General features: G+C 38.5%; 1 protein-coding gene across 1 annotated transcript; it reads left to right on the top strand.

Moving 5' to 3' along the window:
* Positions 1–14,100: 14,100 nt before the first annotated feature.
* Positions 14,101–15,596, top strand: LOC113873491 (UDP-glycosyltransferase 91A1-like). The gene has a single exon (XM_027511632.1). It carries the CDS (start codon positions 14,104–14,106, stop codon positions 15,505–15,507), a length of 1,404 nt encoding a protein of 467 aa, XP_027367433.1. The 5' UTR covers positions 14,101–14,103; the 3' UTR covers positions 15,508–15,596.
* The last annotated feature ends 270 nt before the right edge of the window (positions 15,597–15,866 follow it).

Raw genomic sequence — 15,866 nt, 5'->3', positions numbered from 1 at the left:
CACATTCCAGAGGTGCATGTTGAGTATTTTTTCTGATTTAGTGGAGCATTGCATAGAGGTCTTCATGGATGATTTCACAGTTTATGGCACATCCTTTCATGCATGTTTAGTCAATTTAGAAAAAGTATTGAAGAGGTGTATTGAAACTAACCTTGTACTTAACTTTGAGAAATGTCATTTCATGGTAGAGTAGGGTGTAGTTCTAGGCCATATAATTTCTGAAAAAGGCATTGAGGTTGATCCTGCAAAATTGGATGTTATTTCACAGCTTCCTTACCCCTCATGCATGAGGGAGATTCGTTCTTTTTTGGGCCATGCAGGATTTTACAGGAGGTTCATCCAGAATTTCTCCAAGATTGCAATTCCTCTTTCGAAGCTGCTACAAAAAGATGCTGAATTCAACTTTGATGAGGACTGCAAAGAGGCTTTCAACTTCCTTAAAAAAGCCCTAACCACCACACCAATTATCCAACCTCCAGATTGGTCAATACCCTTTGAGCTGATATGTGATGCCTCAAATTATGCAGTGGGAGCTGTCCTTGCATAGCGGATTGGTAAGGTCCCTCATGTCATTTATTATGCTTCTAGGACCTTAGACACTGCACAATCCAATTACACCACAACTGAAAAGGAATTGTTGGCCATAGTGTTTGCATTAGATAAATTCAGATCATATCTGTTAGGATCAAAAATTATGGTGTTCACTGATTATTCTGCTTTGAAGTTTTTGCTAAAAAAGACAAATTCTAAACCCAGGCTAATAAGGTGGATGCTTTTACTTCAAGAATTTGACTTAGAGATTAAAGACAGAAGTGGAGCACAAAACTTGGTAGTAGACCATTTAAGCAGAATAGAGGGAGTCCTTGAACTCATTCCCCTCAAGGATGATTTCCCTGATGAACAACTTTTAGAGTTGTGCACATCACATGTACCTTGGAATGCTGATTTGGTTAATTTTTTGGTTGTAGGAGTTTTCCCTACAAATGCATCAAAAATTCAAAGGGACAAGATCAAAAGCGATGCCAAGCACTATGTTTGGGATGACCCTTACTTATGGAAGTTTTGTAATGATCAAGTGATCAGAAGATGCGTCCCTGATGAAGAGATCACATCCATATTGCAGTTTTGCCATAATTCAGTTGTGAGAGGACACCTTGGACCTCAAAGAACAGCAAGAAAGGTGTTGGACTCAGGATTGTACTGGCCCTCCATTTTCAAAGACTCTTGGCGAACATATTCTGTCTATGAGAGCTGCCAGAAGTCAGGAGGAATGGTCACCAAGAGACAGGAAATGCCTCAGCAACCTATCCTATACTGTGACATCTTTGATGTCTGGGGTATTGACTTCATGGGCCCCTTTCCCTCTTCTTTTGGTTTCTTGTACATTTTGCTTGCTGTTGACTATGTTTCAAAATGGGTAGAAGCTAAAGCTACCAAGACTAATGATGCTAGAGTTGTTGCAGAATTTTTTCGTTCCAACCTATTTTGCAGGTTTGGCATTCCACGTGCCATCATTAGTGACCAAGGAAGTCATTTTTGCAACAAGACAATGGAAGTTCTGCTAAGAAAATATGGAGTTCTGCACAATGTTTCCACAGCTTACCACCCGTAAACGAATGGCCAGGCCGAACTCTCCAACAGAGAAATAAAGAAAATACTTGAAAGAGTTGTACAACCCCACAGAAAAGATTGGAGCCGCAAGCTAGATGATGCCTTGTGGGCACACAGGACTGCATTCAAAGCACCCTTAAGCATGTCTCCTTACAGAATAATCTTTGGCAAAGCTTGCCATTTACCAGTGGAGATAGAGCACAAGGCATACTGGGCAGTGAAGGCTTGTAATCTGCACTATGACTCAGCTGGAGAGCAAAGAAAGCTTCAATTGCAAGAGTTGGATGAATTGCATCTAGAGGCATATGAAAATTCTAGAATTTATAAGGAGAAAACCAAGAGATACCATGACAAGTTGATAGCCAGAAAAGAATTTTGTGTTGGTCAAAAGGTGCTTTTGTTCAACTCTCGCCTCAAATTTGTGCCTGGAAAGCTTCGCTCAAGGTGGATTGTTCCATTTATAGTCACACAAGTGTTTCCTAATGGTGCAGTGGAAATCAAGAGTGAATCCACTAGCAAAAGTTTCACAGTGAATGGACATCGCCTGAAACAATTTTTGGAGAATTCAGTTTCATTGGAGGAGGTTGAAGAGGTGGATGTGTACTCTCCTATCATTTCCTTCAACCAAGGCCCATGTCATGAGTAAATCACTTCACACGTCAAGCTAGTGACGTTAAAGAAGCGCTCTGTGAGAGGTAACTCACAAGTGAATAAGCGATTTTGTCTTTCCCTCACTTCCCTTTTGCATTCTTTCAATTAAGTTTTTGTTCTTATTTGTTTTCATTTGTAGATAGATTTCTGATATAATTCAATTTTGTGTAAATAATTTCCTTGTGGATTCGCAATTTTGTAGGAATTCTAGCAGCAGCACAACTTTGGGCACTCATTCTTGCTAGGTACAATTCACCCTTTATGAAAATGGCCACTCTTATAGGCTATAGTGACTACTTTGGCTCAAGGTAAGCGATTCCTTCTCTGTAGTTCCCACTTTTAAGAGTGGGAGTGTCCACTTTGGCACCCAGGAGCTCGATCATTTGCGCGTAGAGACTTTGGAGACCAATAGTGGCCACGCGCAAATCTCCTCACATTTTAACTCTCTGGAGTTCCTACTTTGAAGCCCAAGAGTAGCCACGCGCAATTCACTTGCATTTTGGGGCTTACTGTAGTTATCACTTTCTTCAATCAAAGTCACCACGCGCACTTTTCCCACAAAATAACTCTCTGGAGTTCCCACTTTGAAGCCCCATAGTCACCACGCGCATATGCCCACACACACACCCTCACTGTAGTTGTCACTTTCTTGGATGAAAGTAGCCACGCGCAAATTGGAATCAAATTTAGCTTCTTAAGTGTTCCCACCTTTCTTGTTTGAAGTAGGCACATACACCATTTGCACTATTCCCCTTGGGCCCAACTTAAAGTAGCCACTAAGTCCTTTGAAAGTAAACACGCTCACTATTTCACACAATCCTCACCCCTACACAACACCCAGCACGCAACCATTTTCATGTTCTCATTTCACACACCCACTCACACCCATTCACACCCACTCACACCCACTCACTCCTAGTCCCAAAACGCACCTTCCCTCACCACACCCACGGCTTCAAACAAGGTAATTCTCTCAATTTCTCTCCATTCATGGTTAGGGTTCATAGATTCCCCAATTTGGGGCTTTTCAATTTTACTTGTTTTTTATTGAAATTGAGGTGTAATTCTTGTGTAATTGAGCATTCTTACATGAATTAGAGAGGGTGAGGTCCCTAAATTGCACCCAATGGGGTGTATTATTCCCATCCAATTGGGCGTTTCCACTTTTGCTCCCAATAGTGGCCACGCCCACTTCCTCTTGCCATGACTCCCATTTATTGTTTTTGTTCTGCTCCCCTCCTTCATTTTTATGCTCTAAACATGCCAATAATGCTATTAAACTTCTTGTTCATGTGTGTTAGTGCCTAAATTTGGTTCGTGCCCATTTCCATTTAGTTTTGTCCCTTCCATTTTGCTGTTTTGCTTTTTAATTCCATGTCATTTTACTTTTGCTGCACTTGATCCTCATGCACATTACATAATTAACCATGATTGTTGATCTTTCTGGGTGTTGAACATGTTTTTCATGACTTTAATTTCACTAATTGTTGCATTATGGTCCTTGAGCTTAGAAGCCATATTCTGCTTTACATTGGATTGCTATACATAGTGAACGTATGCCACACCATTCTCTGTGCTTAATTGTTCTTGTCTGTATCATTTGAGCTCTATGCTTTGCCCACATAATGCCTCTTTTTATGGAATGGAAGGTGATTGTAGGCTATGTACCATGATTGACATTAGTTGCCCTCTGAGTCATATATAGCACTATACACCCTTTTGCACACAAATTACTTAGGATGGTATCAAATTATTTTGCAACCCCTGGTTTGATTGCTTGCTTTTATGTGTTACCATGGAAGGTTGACCCAATTTCCCTGCACTACCCATTCATATATTCTTTCTTCTCTACAGATAATGTTAATCAATCCTAGAAGGAACACCCCCAGAACCAAGAGGAGCAGGACAACTGAAGCCTCTTCCTCTCAGCCCCCTCCTACCCATGACCCCAGGTTCAGGTCCCCAGAGAATGAACTGTATTTCAGGGAGAACATCCTGAGGCGCTAGATCGTCCAAGACAGGAATTTTGAAATCCAGCAGGGGACATTTCCACAGTTTCAGGAGGAAATAGACAGGCGTGGCTGGGGACTTTTCACCTCCTATGCAGGCAATGGGTGGAAGGACATCACCCAGGAATTCTATGCTAATGCCCTGCGCCTTGCAGATGACCCTTATCCCCCCAAGCACACCATGGTCAGGGGGAAACGAGTTAGTTTTACTCCAGCCACCATCCAGAGGGTTTTAAACATCCCTCCTCTGCAGAAGCAACCTGGCCAGCTGGATTTCACTACATTCCGCAAACAGAAGGAAAAGGATTACCAGCCAATACTTCAAACAATCTGCATTGAAGGAGAAAATTGGGAATTTGATTGTAAAATGCAGCCCAAGAATCTGACCACCAAACACCTTCTCCCTGCTGCCAAGGTGTGGAGTATCTTCGTTGTCAGCTCATTCATGCCAGTCATCCACACCTCCACTATTGCAGTAAAGAGGGCTGAACTCATATATGCTATCCTCACTGGCATGCCCATCCATGTTGGGGAGGTCATCTGCAGTGCCATGCTGGACGTCCTGAAACGGAGCAGAGATTCCTTAGCCTTTCCTTCCCTCATCACTTTGTTGTGTCAGGATGCAGGTGTTCATTTTGGAGATTATCAGCAGCGAATCAGAGCACTTCCTCCCATTTCCACTGCATTGGTGATGGATCTGCTTAAACCCCAGAAATCTTCAGACCCAGGCCTCACTCTCCCAGTAGAATTTAGGCCCGAGCCAGCTCTTCCAGTCAAGGAACAACTGCACCAGATAGCTAAGCGGCAGACTACCCTCCATGCTAGCCAGAACGCCATGCTCCTCCTACTGGAAACCATGTCGCTGAACGTTGGCAAGAGGATGGGGATGACTTCAGAACAGATCTACTACTCCCCCACCGTTCCTGCCTCTCATCTATGAGCTGCTGCCCAGCATGACCTACCTTCATTCAATCCCAATGCCCCCAAAGATGTCCGCAACTCCAATTCCTTAGAGAAACCAGAAGAAGTAGAGGAAGATGAAGGTGCCACCTCATCCACCTCTAATGAAGATGCCATTTAGTCCACCTTTCATATTTTCTTTTATTTCTCTGCTTGTACTTATTTTCTTTTATTTTCCCAAGTAATTAGGAACCACTTGTCCTTTTATTGTCTTTCCCTTCTTGCTTTTATGTTACTTTCCTTCAAACAGTTATGTTACCTCCCTTTCGTTCTTTTACTGAACTCTTGTTATCATTGTGCAGAGATGCCCTCAGTTCCATCAAGAGGAGCATCATTTTACCCTGAACTTTGAATACATCATCTATAAAAGGGGGGGTGAACTCTTTGTCTCTATTTTGCATTTATTTGTAGCTTACTTTTCCTGCACCGTACTAGATAAAAGACAAAAATATTTTCCTTATTTCCTTTCTTCTCTTTTCCTTTTAATCTAGTTCTCTTTCGTATTTTTCCTTTATGCTCTGATTGCATTTCCCATTAACTCCTACTCATTCTCATTTTTGTACATATTTACTATCCCTACGATTTTGAACATATTTTCTTGTCAGGTGAATTGTACTCTCATTTTGCAAGTTATTATCACTTTTACCATGGTAATGAATTGGGCCTTTCTTCTTCTTTTCTGTGTGCATATTACATGTATTTATGCATTCATCTTCTAGAACTTGCCCTGTTTCTTAATTAAATATGCATTGGGCAATTTTTCATCTAGATGATTGAGGCTTTCTTTGCACATAACTTTCCCCCCACCCTTGCACTTCACTTCCTTGTTCCCCACTTCTTGCTTTTGCCAAACTTAGTCAACAAAAATAATTCCCTTTCCTTAATAGAGGTATTTCTTTTGCGTTGCCTCAAGATTTAGTGCAAGAAACTAAGTTTGGGGTGTTGATTATGCTTGTAGCTGCTTGAGGACAAGCAATGTCTTAAGTTTGGGGTGGTGGACAGCATACATGTTCATAATACATGTAAAAAAAAAAATGATTGTCAAAGTCCATGACGTCACAAAAATATGAATGAATGAATGAAAAAGGAGAAAAGAAAGAAAGAAAAATATAGCAAGGCTTTTGAGTTGAAAAAGGATTTCCAAATAAGGCAAATTAAAAAAAAATGTGGTGAAAGAATGTTTGAACCTCTTAAGCTACATCATTTAAGGCATTCCACTCTAGTTGTTGTACTAAATCACTCAAAAGAACTCCCTCCTCTTGAGTACCCACTTGATCTTGTGACCCTCCTTGATTAAATTTGAGCCTATCCTAACCCCATTTGTGACCAACAAAGCCCTCATGATAGGTGGTTCATTGTGTCTAGGCAAAGGAGATTGAGAATATGGGCAAGCCTATGGTAGGGTAAGGCTAAATGTATGGATTGAGGGGAAACACTTAGCCTGAAATGTTATTGAGTGATGAGCGAAACACCAACTTCTGAGATGGATAGTTTCTTTGCATTATGTGAGTCACATGAAACCTTGCTTGATTCTTTTGTTTTAATTTAGTGGGACTTTGCATGGAATATTTGACATGAATATGATTCCTCTGTTGAATGAGTCTATGGTTGTGAAGATGTTGGAAGTGCTAATTAAAGCATGAAGTTGAAATGAAAATCTCTAAAAAAAAAATTTTGGATAAATCCAACCCTCTTCATTTGATTTGCTTGAATTTTGATTTGCTTGAGGACAAGCAAAAGTTTAAGTTTGGGTTTGTGATGAATCCACTTTTTATTATATTTTTACTTGCCTTTTTGGTGCTCCTTGATAGAAAAAATGGACTTAGATAGTGCAAATAATATAGAAATCACATTTTGAGTAAATATCATAGGTTTATTAATTTTTGGTTAATTTGCATTTAATTACATAGATATAGATTGCAATTTTAATTATCTTGATAATTTTGCAGAGTCCCCAAGTTAATTCTGAGATATCTTGACCCTTGGATGAAAGTTGCCTCCAAAGTAGCCACTTTTAGGAGCAAAAGTGGCAACTACAACAAGTCTAGGCATTAAAGGTTCCAAAGTAGCAACTTTCAAGTCCAAAAGTCATAACTCCAGAGAGCTCCAGGGATGCCAAATTGGAAGCATTTTGCGCGTGGCCACTATTGCCTTTCATAGTGGCTACGCACATCCAAAGTTCCCACTTTCAAGTCCAATAGTAGTAACTCCAGGAAGCCCAGGATGCCACTCTCTGAAGCATGATGCGCGTGGCCACTATTGCCTTTCAAAGTGGCTACGCGCATCCAAAGTTCCCACTTTCAAGTCCAATAGTGGCAACTCCCGAGAATTGACAAACTTACGAGAATTGCGCGTGGACACTTTCAAGGCCCAAAGTGGACACTTTCAAAGGCAAAAGTGGACACTTTGCTGACATGTCATCCACTATAAATAGATTTTAGGAATTAGGATACAGGACTTTTGACACTTTACACAATTTTTCCTTTACCAAATTGAGACATTTTCCCAGAACATTGGAGTCTTGGGTGACAGCCAAGGGTCCTCTATAGGTTTTAATTTCCAATTTTCCTTTTGATTTTGGTTGAATTTACATTAATGTTACTTACGTTTTTGCATTTCTTTCTTTCATTTGTGAAGCCCATCCACATGGAGGGCTAAACTTCCTTGTAATTCTTAGTCAATGCACATGAATCTTGAATTCTTGGGATTAATTGCAATACAAATCTTTCTTTCCTTGAATTTATTGACCCCAATCTTTGAATGAAATGGAATTTGCATGAAGGGAACATTGCTTAATGAACCCTAAATTACCCAACGAAATTCTAATTCAAAATTGCTTAATTTTGATTAATCCTTGAGGTTGCTTAATCTTAGGGATAAAGATTGAAGCCCATTAAGATGCTTAATTTTAATTGGGATGTTAAAGTTAATTTTTGCTTGTTAGATTAACTTAATTCAAGGGAAAGAAAGGGGATTATTGAATCATTTGAAAGAATAATGATGGAACTCATTGATTGACTAGGAATTACTCATTTTAGTTGATTGAATTTCACTAGTTTACATTTTGCTCTTGATTAAAATTTGGAAATTGACAAACCTCCCCCCAATTTACTTGTTTTAAAATATATGTTAACACTTGTTCGATGTATGTTCCCAACCAAAAATTCCTTGGAGACGACCTAGGACAACACCCTAGTACTGCATTTATTTCTTTACATATTTGATGAGGATTAACGACAATCTTTTGCATGACGAGTAGCTAAATTTGTTTCATCATTCCTCTCGATTTTTCTCTCTATAAAAGAAGTATTCATCAAACTTAAATTCCCTCTAAACCATCAATTAGTCAAGTTGATCTACAAGGATTCAAGGTTATTGCCTCTCAGTTTTTCACTCTCTATTAGAGAAGTCCAATCAAACTTAGGTTCTTTCTACACCATTGATTAATCAAATTAATTTGCAAGCCCATAAGGTTCTTTCCTCTCAGTTTTTCACACTTTTCTTCATAGGTCACTTGCTGATTTTTCATTCTTCATACTCAATCACAACTAGATCATATCATTTCCAATAAATCCAATCATATTCATGGTCCATTTCAATCAAACAGCCTTCAAGGGCACTAGATCATCAAGATCATAGTATTATAGAATTATTTTAGCTACACATTAGTGTAATTCATCAATTCTTTTATAGTGGGACGCAAATGATGCATGTGATTCTAGCAAAATAGTAGTTTCTTGGCCTAGATCATAAGAAATAACAAGTTACTTAGATTTTCAGCCATGCATCACTTCATGCTCCTTCATGGTTTTCTAAGAGCAATTTCCAAGGATGAATAGTGTTCAATTTCACATCATTCACATTCTTCTAGCAAATTCACTCATGTAACTTTCATAATTTTCAAGCACCGTAACAAAGTAAAACCAAGTCATGCACTCACTTTCATCCAAGGTCAATCATACAAGTTTGCAAGCAACAATCAACCATTCACACAAGCAAAGTCCAGCACGGTGCAATCAATCAAGCCATGGTGCAACTCATTGATGAAACGAATTTTGAGCTACTCGTCATGCAAAAGATTGTCGTTAATCCTCATCAAATATGCAAAGAAATGAATGCAGTACTAGGGTGTTATCCTAGGTCGTCTCCAAGGAATTTTTGGTTGGGAATATACATCGAACAAGTGTAAACATATATTTTAAAACAAGTAAATTGGGGGGAGGTTTGTCAATTTCCGGATTTTAATCAAGAACGAAATGTAAATTAATGAAATTCAATCAATTAAAATGAGTAATCCCTAGTCAAGCAATGAGTTCTATCATTATTCTTTCAAATGATTCAATAATCCCCTTTCTTTCCCTTGAATTAAGTTAATCTAACAAGCGAAGACTAACTTTAACATCCCAATTAAAATTAAGCATCTTAATGGGCTCCAATCTCTATCCCTAAGATTAAGCAACCTCAAGGATTAATCAAAATTAAGCAATTTTGAATTAGAATTTCGTTAGGTAAATTAGGGTTCATTAAGCAATGTTCCCTTCATGCAAATTCCACTTCATTCAGAGATTGGGGTTAATAAATTCAAGGAAAGAAAGATTTGTATTGCAATTAATCCAAGAATTCAAGATTCATGTGCATTGACTAGGAATTACAAGAAAGTTTAACCCTCCATATGGATGGGCTTCACAAATGAGAGAAAGAAATGCAAGAACGTAAACATCATTAATGTAAATTCAACAACAATCAAAGGAGAAATTGGAAATTAAAACCTATAGAGGACCCTTGGCTGTCACCCAAGACTCCAATGTCGTAAGAAATTATCCCAATTTGGCAAAGAAAAATTGTGTAAAGTGTCAAAAGTCCCGTACCCTAATTCCTAAAATCTATTTATAGTGGATGACATGTCACCAAAGTGTCCACTTTTGCCTTTGAAAGTGTCCACTTTGGGCCTTGAAAGTGTCCACGCGCAGAATGAAAGTGTTGCCACTTCTCTGGAGTTGCCACTATTTGTGCTGAAAGTGGCTACTTTGGTGCGCGTGGCTACTATAAGAGCCAATAGTGGCCACGCGCAGGAATGCTTCAAAATCAGCGTCCTGGAGCTTCTGGAGTTGCCACTTTTGGGCTTGATAGTAGCTACTTTGGTGCTTTTAATGCCCAGACTTGCTGTAGTTGCCACTTTTGCTTCTAAAAGTGGCTACTTTGAGGGAAACTTTCATCCAAGGGCCAAGATTTCTCAAAATTAACTTGGGGACTGCAAAATTATTAAGATAATTAAAATTGCAATCTATATCTATGTAATTAAATGCAAATTAACCAAAAATTAATAAACCTATGATATTTACTCAAAATGTGATTTCTCTATTATTTGCACTATCTAAGTCCATTTTTTCTATCAAGGAGCACCAAAAAGACAAGTAAAAATATAATAAAAAGTGGATTCATCACTCATTCACTTCCATTTAATTTCCTTACACCTAAAACAAAGCATGCAAGGTATAGTTCAACTTTATAGAATTTCTTAAAGGTCAAAGTCAAGGCTGTCCACTAGAATTAGCCCTTTCTTTTTGTGTAATTCCTTTTTATAGTTTATACCAACCTTTTCCAAATAGTTCTAGACCTCAAAATACAAAAGTTCTAACCTTTTTTGTAAAAATCAAAATTGTCCAGTATTATAGTTCATTTTTCCACCAAAGTTCAAAGCATACAAAATAGAGAAACTAACATGTAATCATATAGCTTCACCATTCAAGTGCAGGGCTTTTATTTCCAACAAGGGTTCACGCTTAAAAGGACAAAACTGAGGCAATACAAGATGGTTTTAGCACTCAACCACTTAATTTTCCAAAAATCTTGAAAGTAACTTGTTTCAAGAGTGATTAAACTTCAGAACAAGGAATCTGAAACATGCAAAGGTAGGAAATTAACATGCAATGGATGAAACTTAACATGCAAGCTCATGGTTCCATGGTTCCAAGGGTGAATCATCATTTGATCAAGAGATTTAACAAAACAAGTGCAAATTCGTGACATACACAAGAAGAAATTAGCATGCAATTAGTAAAAATTCAAACTTCCAAAGGGATCACCTCATCCAAGCACAAAATCGAGAATTTGGAGGCAATAAAAATGAAGTACAAGATGGAAAACATAACATGCAAAGGGTGATTTCAACTTGTTCAAGGTCATTGAAGATAAAAATAAAATCTTTTCAAGAGTTTTCACAAGTAAAGCCAAGGAAAGGCAAATCAAGAACAAGAAAATGAGAACTCCTCCTTACCTTTGAGTTTGGGCATGAAATTAAAGAGAAGAGGGCTGGAAATTGTGGATCTCCAAAAGGACCTTGTTGGACCGAGAAAACAGCACCAAGGTGGTTCAAGTTCCTCCTCCAAAGCAAGCTTCTTCAACACGAAACTTAAAGAGAAGGTGGAGAAGCATGTTAGTGAGGGAAGGATGTAGTGTTTGTACGGTTTGGATGAGAGAATGGTGAGGTTTTGTGGGCTGGAGCCTCTCGGTTTCCTTGAGAAAAGTTGAGAGAATGAGAGACTTAGAGAGGATGAGAAGTGACGGAGCAAAGTGAGAGAGAAATAGAAGAGGGGTCTCAATTTTTTGGCAACAAAATGAGCGATTGGAACAAGTTGGTCAAAACCTCACTTCCTAAATGTCAATAAACACTCACGGTTTGGGCTTGTTGGGTAAGTTTTGCGAGTTCTAAAATTGTACATGGTTCAAATGAGATAAAATTGAAGTGAAATTGGTAAAAAATTGTACAAGAAGGGGTGTCACGGTTTTTCAAATAGGAATGGTAATTTTTAGGGAAACTTGCAAGTAAAGCATACATACTTTTAGCAAGCAAAATGCATGGAATGGCTTATGGCTGCATGCACACGGTTTTGATGATACAATTCCCAAAATCGGCACAAAATTCCAAGGGTAAGATTTTGGGCAGCAATTGCATGAATTTCTATTGGCCGGAATGGAATGTGACATGATTAGGTTGACATGGTGCTAATTTCAAGAAAGATAATTAATTAAGGTAATCATGGTGTCGGCATTTTGGAAGACAAGACAAGAATGTTCCAAAATGATTATGTTTGCAAATCGGGAGACAAGAGTTTTTTGCATGTAATTCTAGTGGCCGATACTAGATTTGGGAAGATTCGGGTAATTATGATATTTGAAATTTAGGGGACAAGAATATATTGTATGAAAATCTAGTAGCCGATACTAGATTTGGAAATCTTTAAAGTAATGATTACTAGATTTTGTGAGATTCCGTGTAATGATTACGACAGTTAAGGAATGATTAAAGATCTAATGCAATGATTACAAAATCTCACGTTTTTTGAGGTGGATAATTATGATTTTTTAATAATTTAAATAAGACAAAAATTAGCTTTTTGAACAAGATTCTTAGGGGTATTTTGGGCAGTACAGCTGAACATAGCCAGGATAATTTTGGATGATATCAAAGCTAAATGTATTGCATGCAGTCATTCTAAAATGCAAAACTTAGAGATCAAATCAATATTCTCCTTAGAGAATAAAATAAAAATTTTCAGTATCTAGCTAATTACCCCGATACTAGCAAACAAAATTAGCAAACAATCGATATCTAAGTATCATTAGCTTAGTTGACAAATTTTGGGGCATTACAGCCACCGAGCTACGGTTTCCACCTTTGTAGGGTCTACCATAATTCCATCTTTGGACACCACATGCCCCAGAAACTGAGCTTCTAAGTTATCTTTTTACTTTTATCATTTTGAATAATGACATATTTTATAAATTAAGTAATGAAAATAAAAGTTTTAAATATTTATTGAATTTTGCATTAAGAATATAAATAAATTCATTTCTTTATTTCCCTCTTTTATATATAAATTATTTCACAAATTTGATGATAAAATAAAAGCATTACACAACGTCCTGGTTAATTTAATTAAATAAGAATGTCAAATATTTCCCATACTAGTTTCTCCAACTGTGGTACTATTTTGGACTAGTTAAATTAATTCTTCCTTCTGCAATAAAAGAAGGATTTTTCCAATTTTAGAAAAGATACAATGGGCAAGAATAAAGAATCTATCTTGACCTCATACATTTCTCAACTTTCTCCTTTGCTTGGGTATTTTCTTAGCAATACTCATATGAAAAACAAGAAAACCAAATCCTCTTCGAGTTCTGCAAAGACATGTCTTTGTCAAATGATGAAATCAATTTGATGTTTCTCAGGCAAGACTCGATCAAATCAATAATTGGTTGGTAATAAATCCTCAATTTTTGAGGTTGCAAATGCGCATACCTATATATTTCTCAACAAAAAAAGCTAAACTAGTAGTTTTTTTAGTAGGAAGTAACTTAAAAGAAGCTCTTGCCAAAAATTTGAAGGGTGTTAAGTAATTCAAAATAAGAAACAACTCGAAAAATCTTTAAAAGTAATCTTTAATAAAGCTTTATCATCAAAATTCTATAACATGAGTTCTAGCATAATGAAGATGATTATTTTAAAATTGATAAAAATAAACATTTTTACCTGTATTATAGAAACAGTTTTTGTAGACATAAATTGAATTATAGAAACAATATTTTCAAATTTTATATAGAGTTGTGAGAATCTTATTTTTATATTTTATTTTTTCCTTTCTCCTTAATTTTATTCGGATTACCGTCGCTTCAACTTTATTCTGTATCTCGCTTCACTAGCCCTGAACTCCAATAAAATTTACTTTGAGTATTTTATTTCATATATATTACCGCATCTTGCATTTCATGCTTTAAAATTATTTATTAGGTTATATATGAAGTGACACAATTGAAACGAGTGTCTTCTATTTTGACGGTCAGGGTTGTCATCCTGCAACTTGTTTCACAGATGGCTGAAGATATGAAAAAGCTTCACATAGTAATGCTTCCATGGTTAGCCTTTGGTCACATGTTTCCAAACCTTGAGTTGGCCAAGCTCATAGCTCAAAAGGGTCATCGTGTAAGCTTCGTATCCACCCCAAGAAACATAAAACGCCTCCCCAAACTATCACCAAACTTGGCTATATTCATCAAATACGTGAAGCTTCCATTGCCCAAAGTCGAGAACCTTCCAGAAAACGCAGAGGCCACTACCGACATCCCCTACGACCTCGTTCCATTCCTTAAAAAAGCCTACGATGCCCTCCATGAACCTTTAACTCGTTTTCTCGAATCTTCCAATGCCGATTCGATCTTCTACGACTTTGCTCCCTTCTGGGTAGGTTCTGTTGCTTCGAAACTCGTTATTAGGAGCGTGTTTTACAGCACTTTTCCTGCTCCAGTTCTAGGCTTCGTTGGGCCCGCTGAGTTTCTCACCGGCAATGACCCGTTCCGAAAAAACCCCGAAGACTTCACAGTTCATCCTCCGTGGGTCCCTTTTCCAACCACCGTTGCATTTCGTTTATTTGAAATCATGCGGATCTTCGACATTGTCTCCGGCGGTAGCTCCGGTATTTCAGACATGAACAGGCTCAGTTTATGTATCCAAAACTGTGATGTCGTGGTAGTTAGAGGGTGCACCAATTTCGAACCGGAATGGTTTCAAGTGTTGGAGAACATTTACCAGAAACCGGTTCTCCCCGTTGGTCAATTACCCAGCACGGGGTTTGACGACGACGACGACGAGAATGACACGTGGCGGTGGATGAAGGATTGGTTGGACAAACAAGCGCGTGGCAGTGTGGTGTACGTGGCGTTTGGAAGTGAAGCGAAACCGAGTCAAGAAGAAGTCACGGAGATAGCTCTAGGGTTGGAGAAATCGAAGCTTCCATTTTTCTGGGCTCTGAGGCTTCAACGTGGGCCCTGGGACCCACATGTGCTACGGTTACCAGAAGGGTTTGAGGAGCGAACCCAAGGGCGTGGAGTGGTGTGCACCACCTGGGCCCCACAACTGAAGATATTGGGCCACGTGGCAGTCGGTGGGTTCTTGAGTCACGCTGGGTGGACCTCTGTGGTGGAGGCTGTTCAGACAGAGAAGCCACTGGTACTGTTACCGTTTCTTGCAGACCAAGGGTTGAACGCAAGGATGTTAGAGGAGAAGAAGATGGGTTACACGGTGCCCAGGAACGAGCGAGATGGATCCTTCACGAGTGACTCGGTCGCTGACTCGGTGAGGCTGGTTATGGTTGAAGAAGAGGGAAGGATCTATAGGGAAAATATTAAAGAGGTGAAGGATTTATTTGTCAATAAGGAAAGACAAGAAAGGTACATTGATGAGTTGTTGCACTACCTTGGGACCCTGCCGAAACGTTAATCTCGTTATTGGGTTGGTTCTGAGCTTCTACTAGATAATATTTGTTTTGTTGAAGTGATATAATAAAACCTCTGTATTAATTAGATAAGGGTCTTAGGGATAAATTTCAAAAGAGCGATTATGAAAAAGCCAAACTTTTGCGACCCTTTATATTTGTCTCTTATCTCGTGAGATTGCTATTAGTTGTGGTTTGGTTTATGTTTCTGGCTTATCTCGTGTGATTAGCTTGTGGCTGTTCCGTGAGAGTTTTCCTCTACCACGGTAATCGTACTGCGCGTGTTTGAATATTTCTTACTCTTTATGTTTTCCTTTTCTGGCATTACAGGGTTTTATCCTCCCTGGCTCGTTAGCATTTAGTG

The sequence above is a fragment of the Abrus precatorius genome, unplaced genomic scaffold (genome assembly GCF_003935025.1).
Source record: "Abrus precatorius isolate BTA unplaced genomic scaffold, Abrus_2018 Scaffold7, whole genome shotgun sequence".
NCBI lineage: Eukaryota > Viridiplantae > Streptophyta > Magnoliopsida > Fabales > Fabaceae > Abrus > Abrus precatorius.
This window is presented reverse-complemented; position numbering and strand designations above follow the sequence as displayed.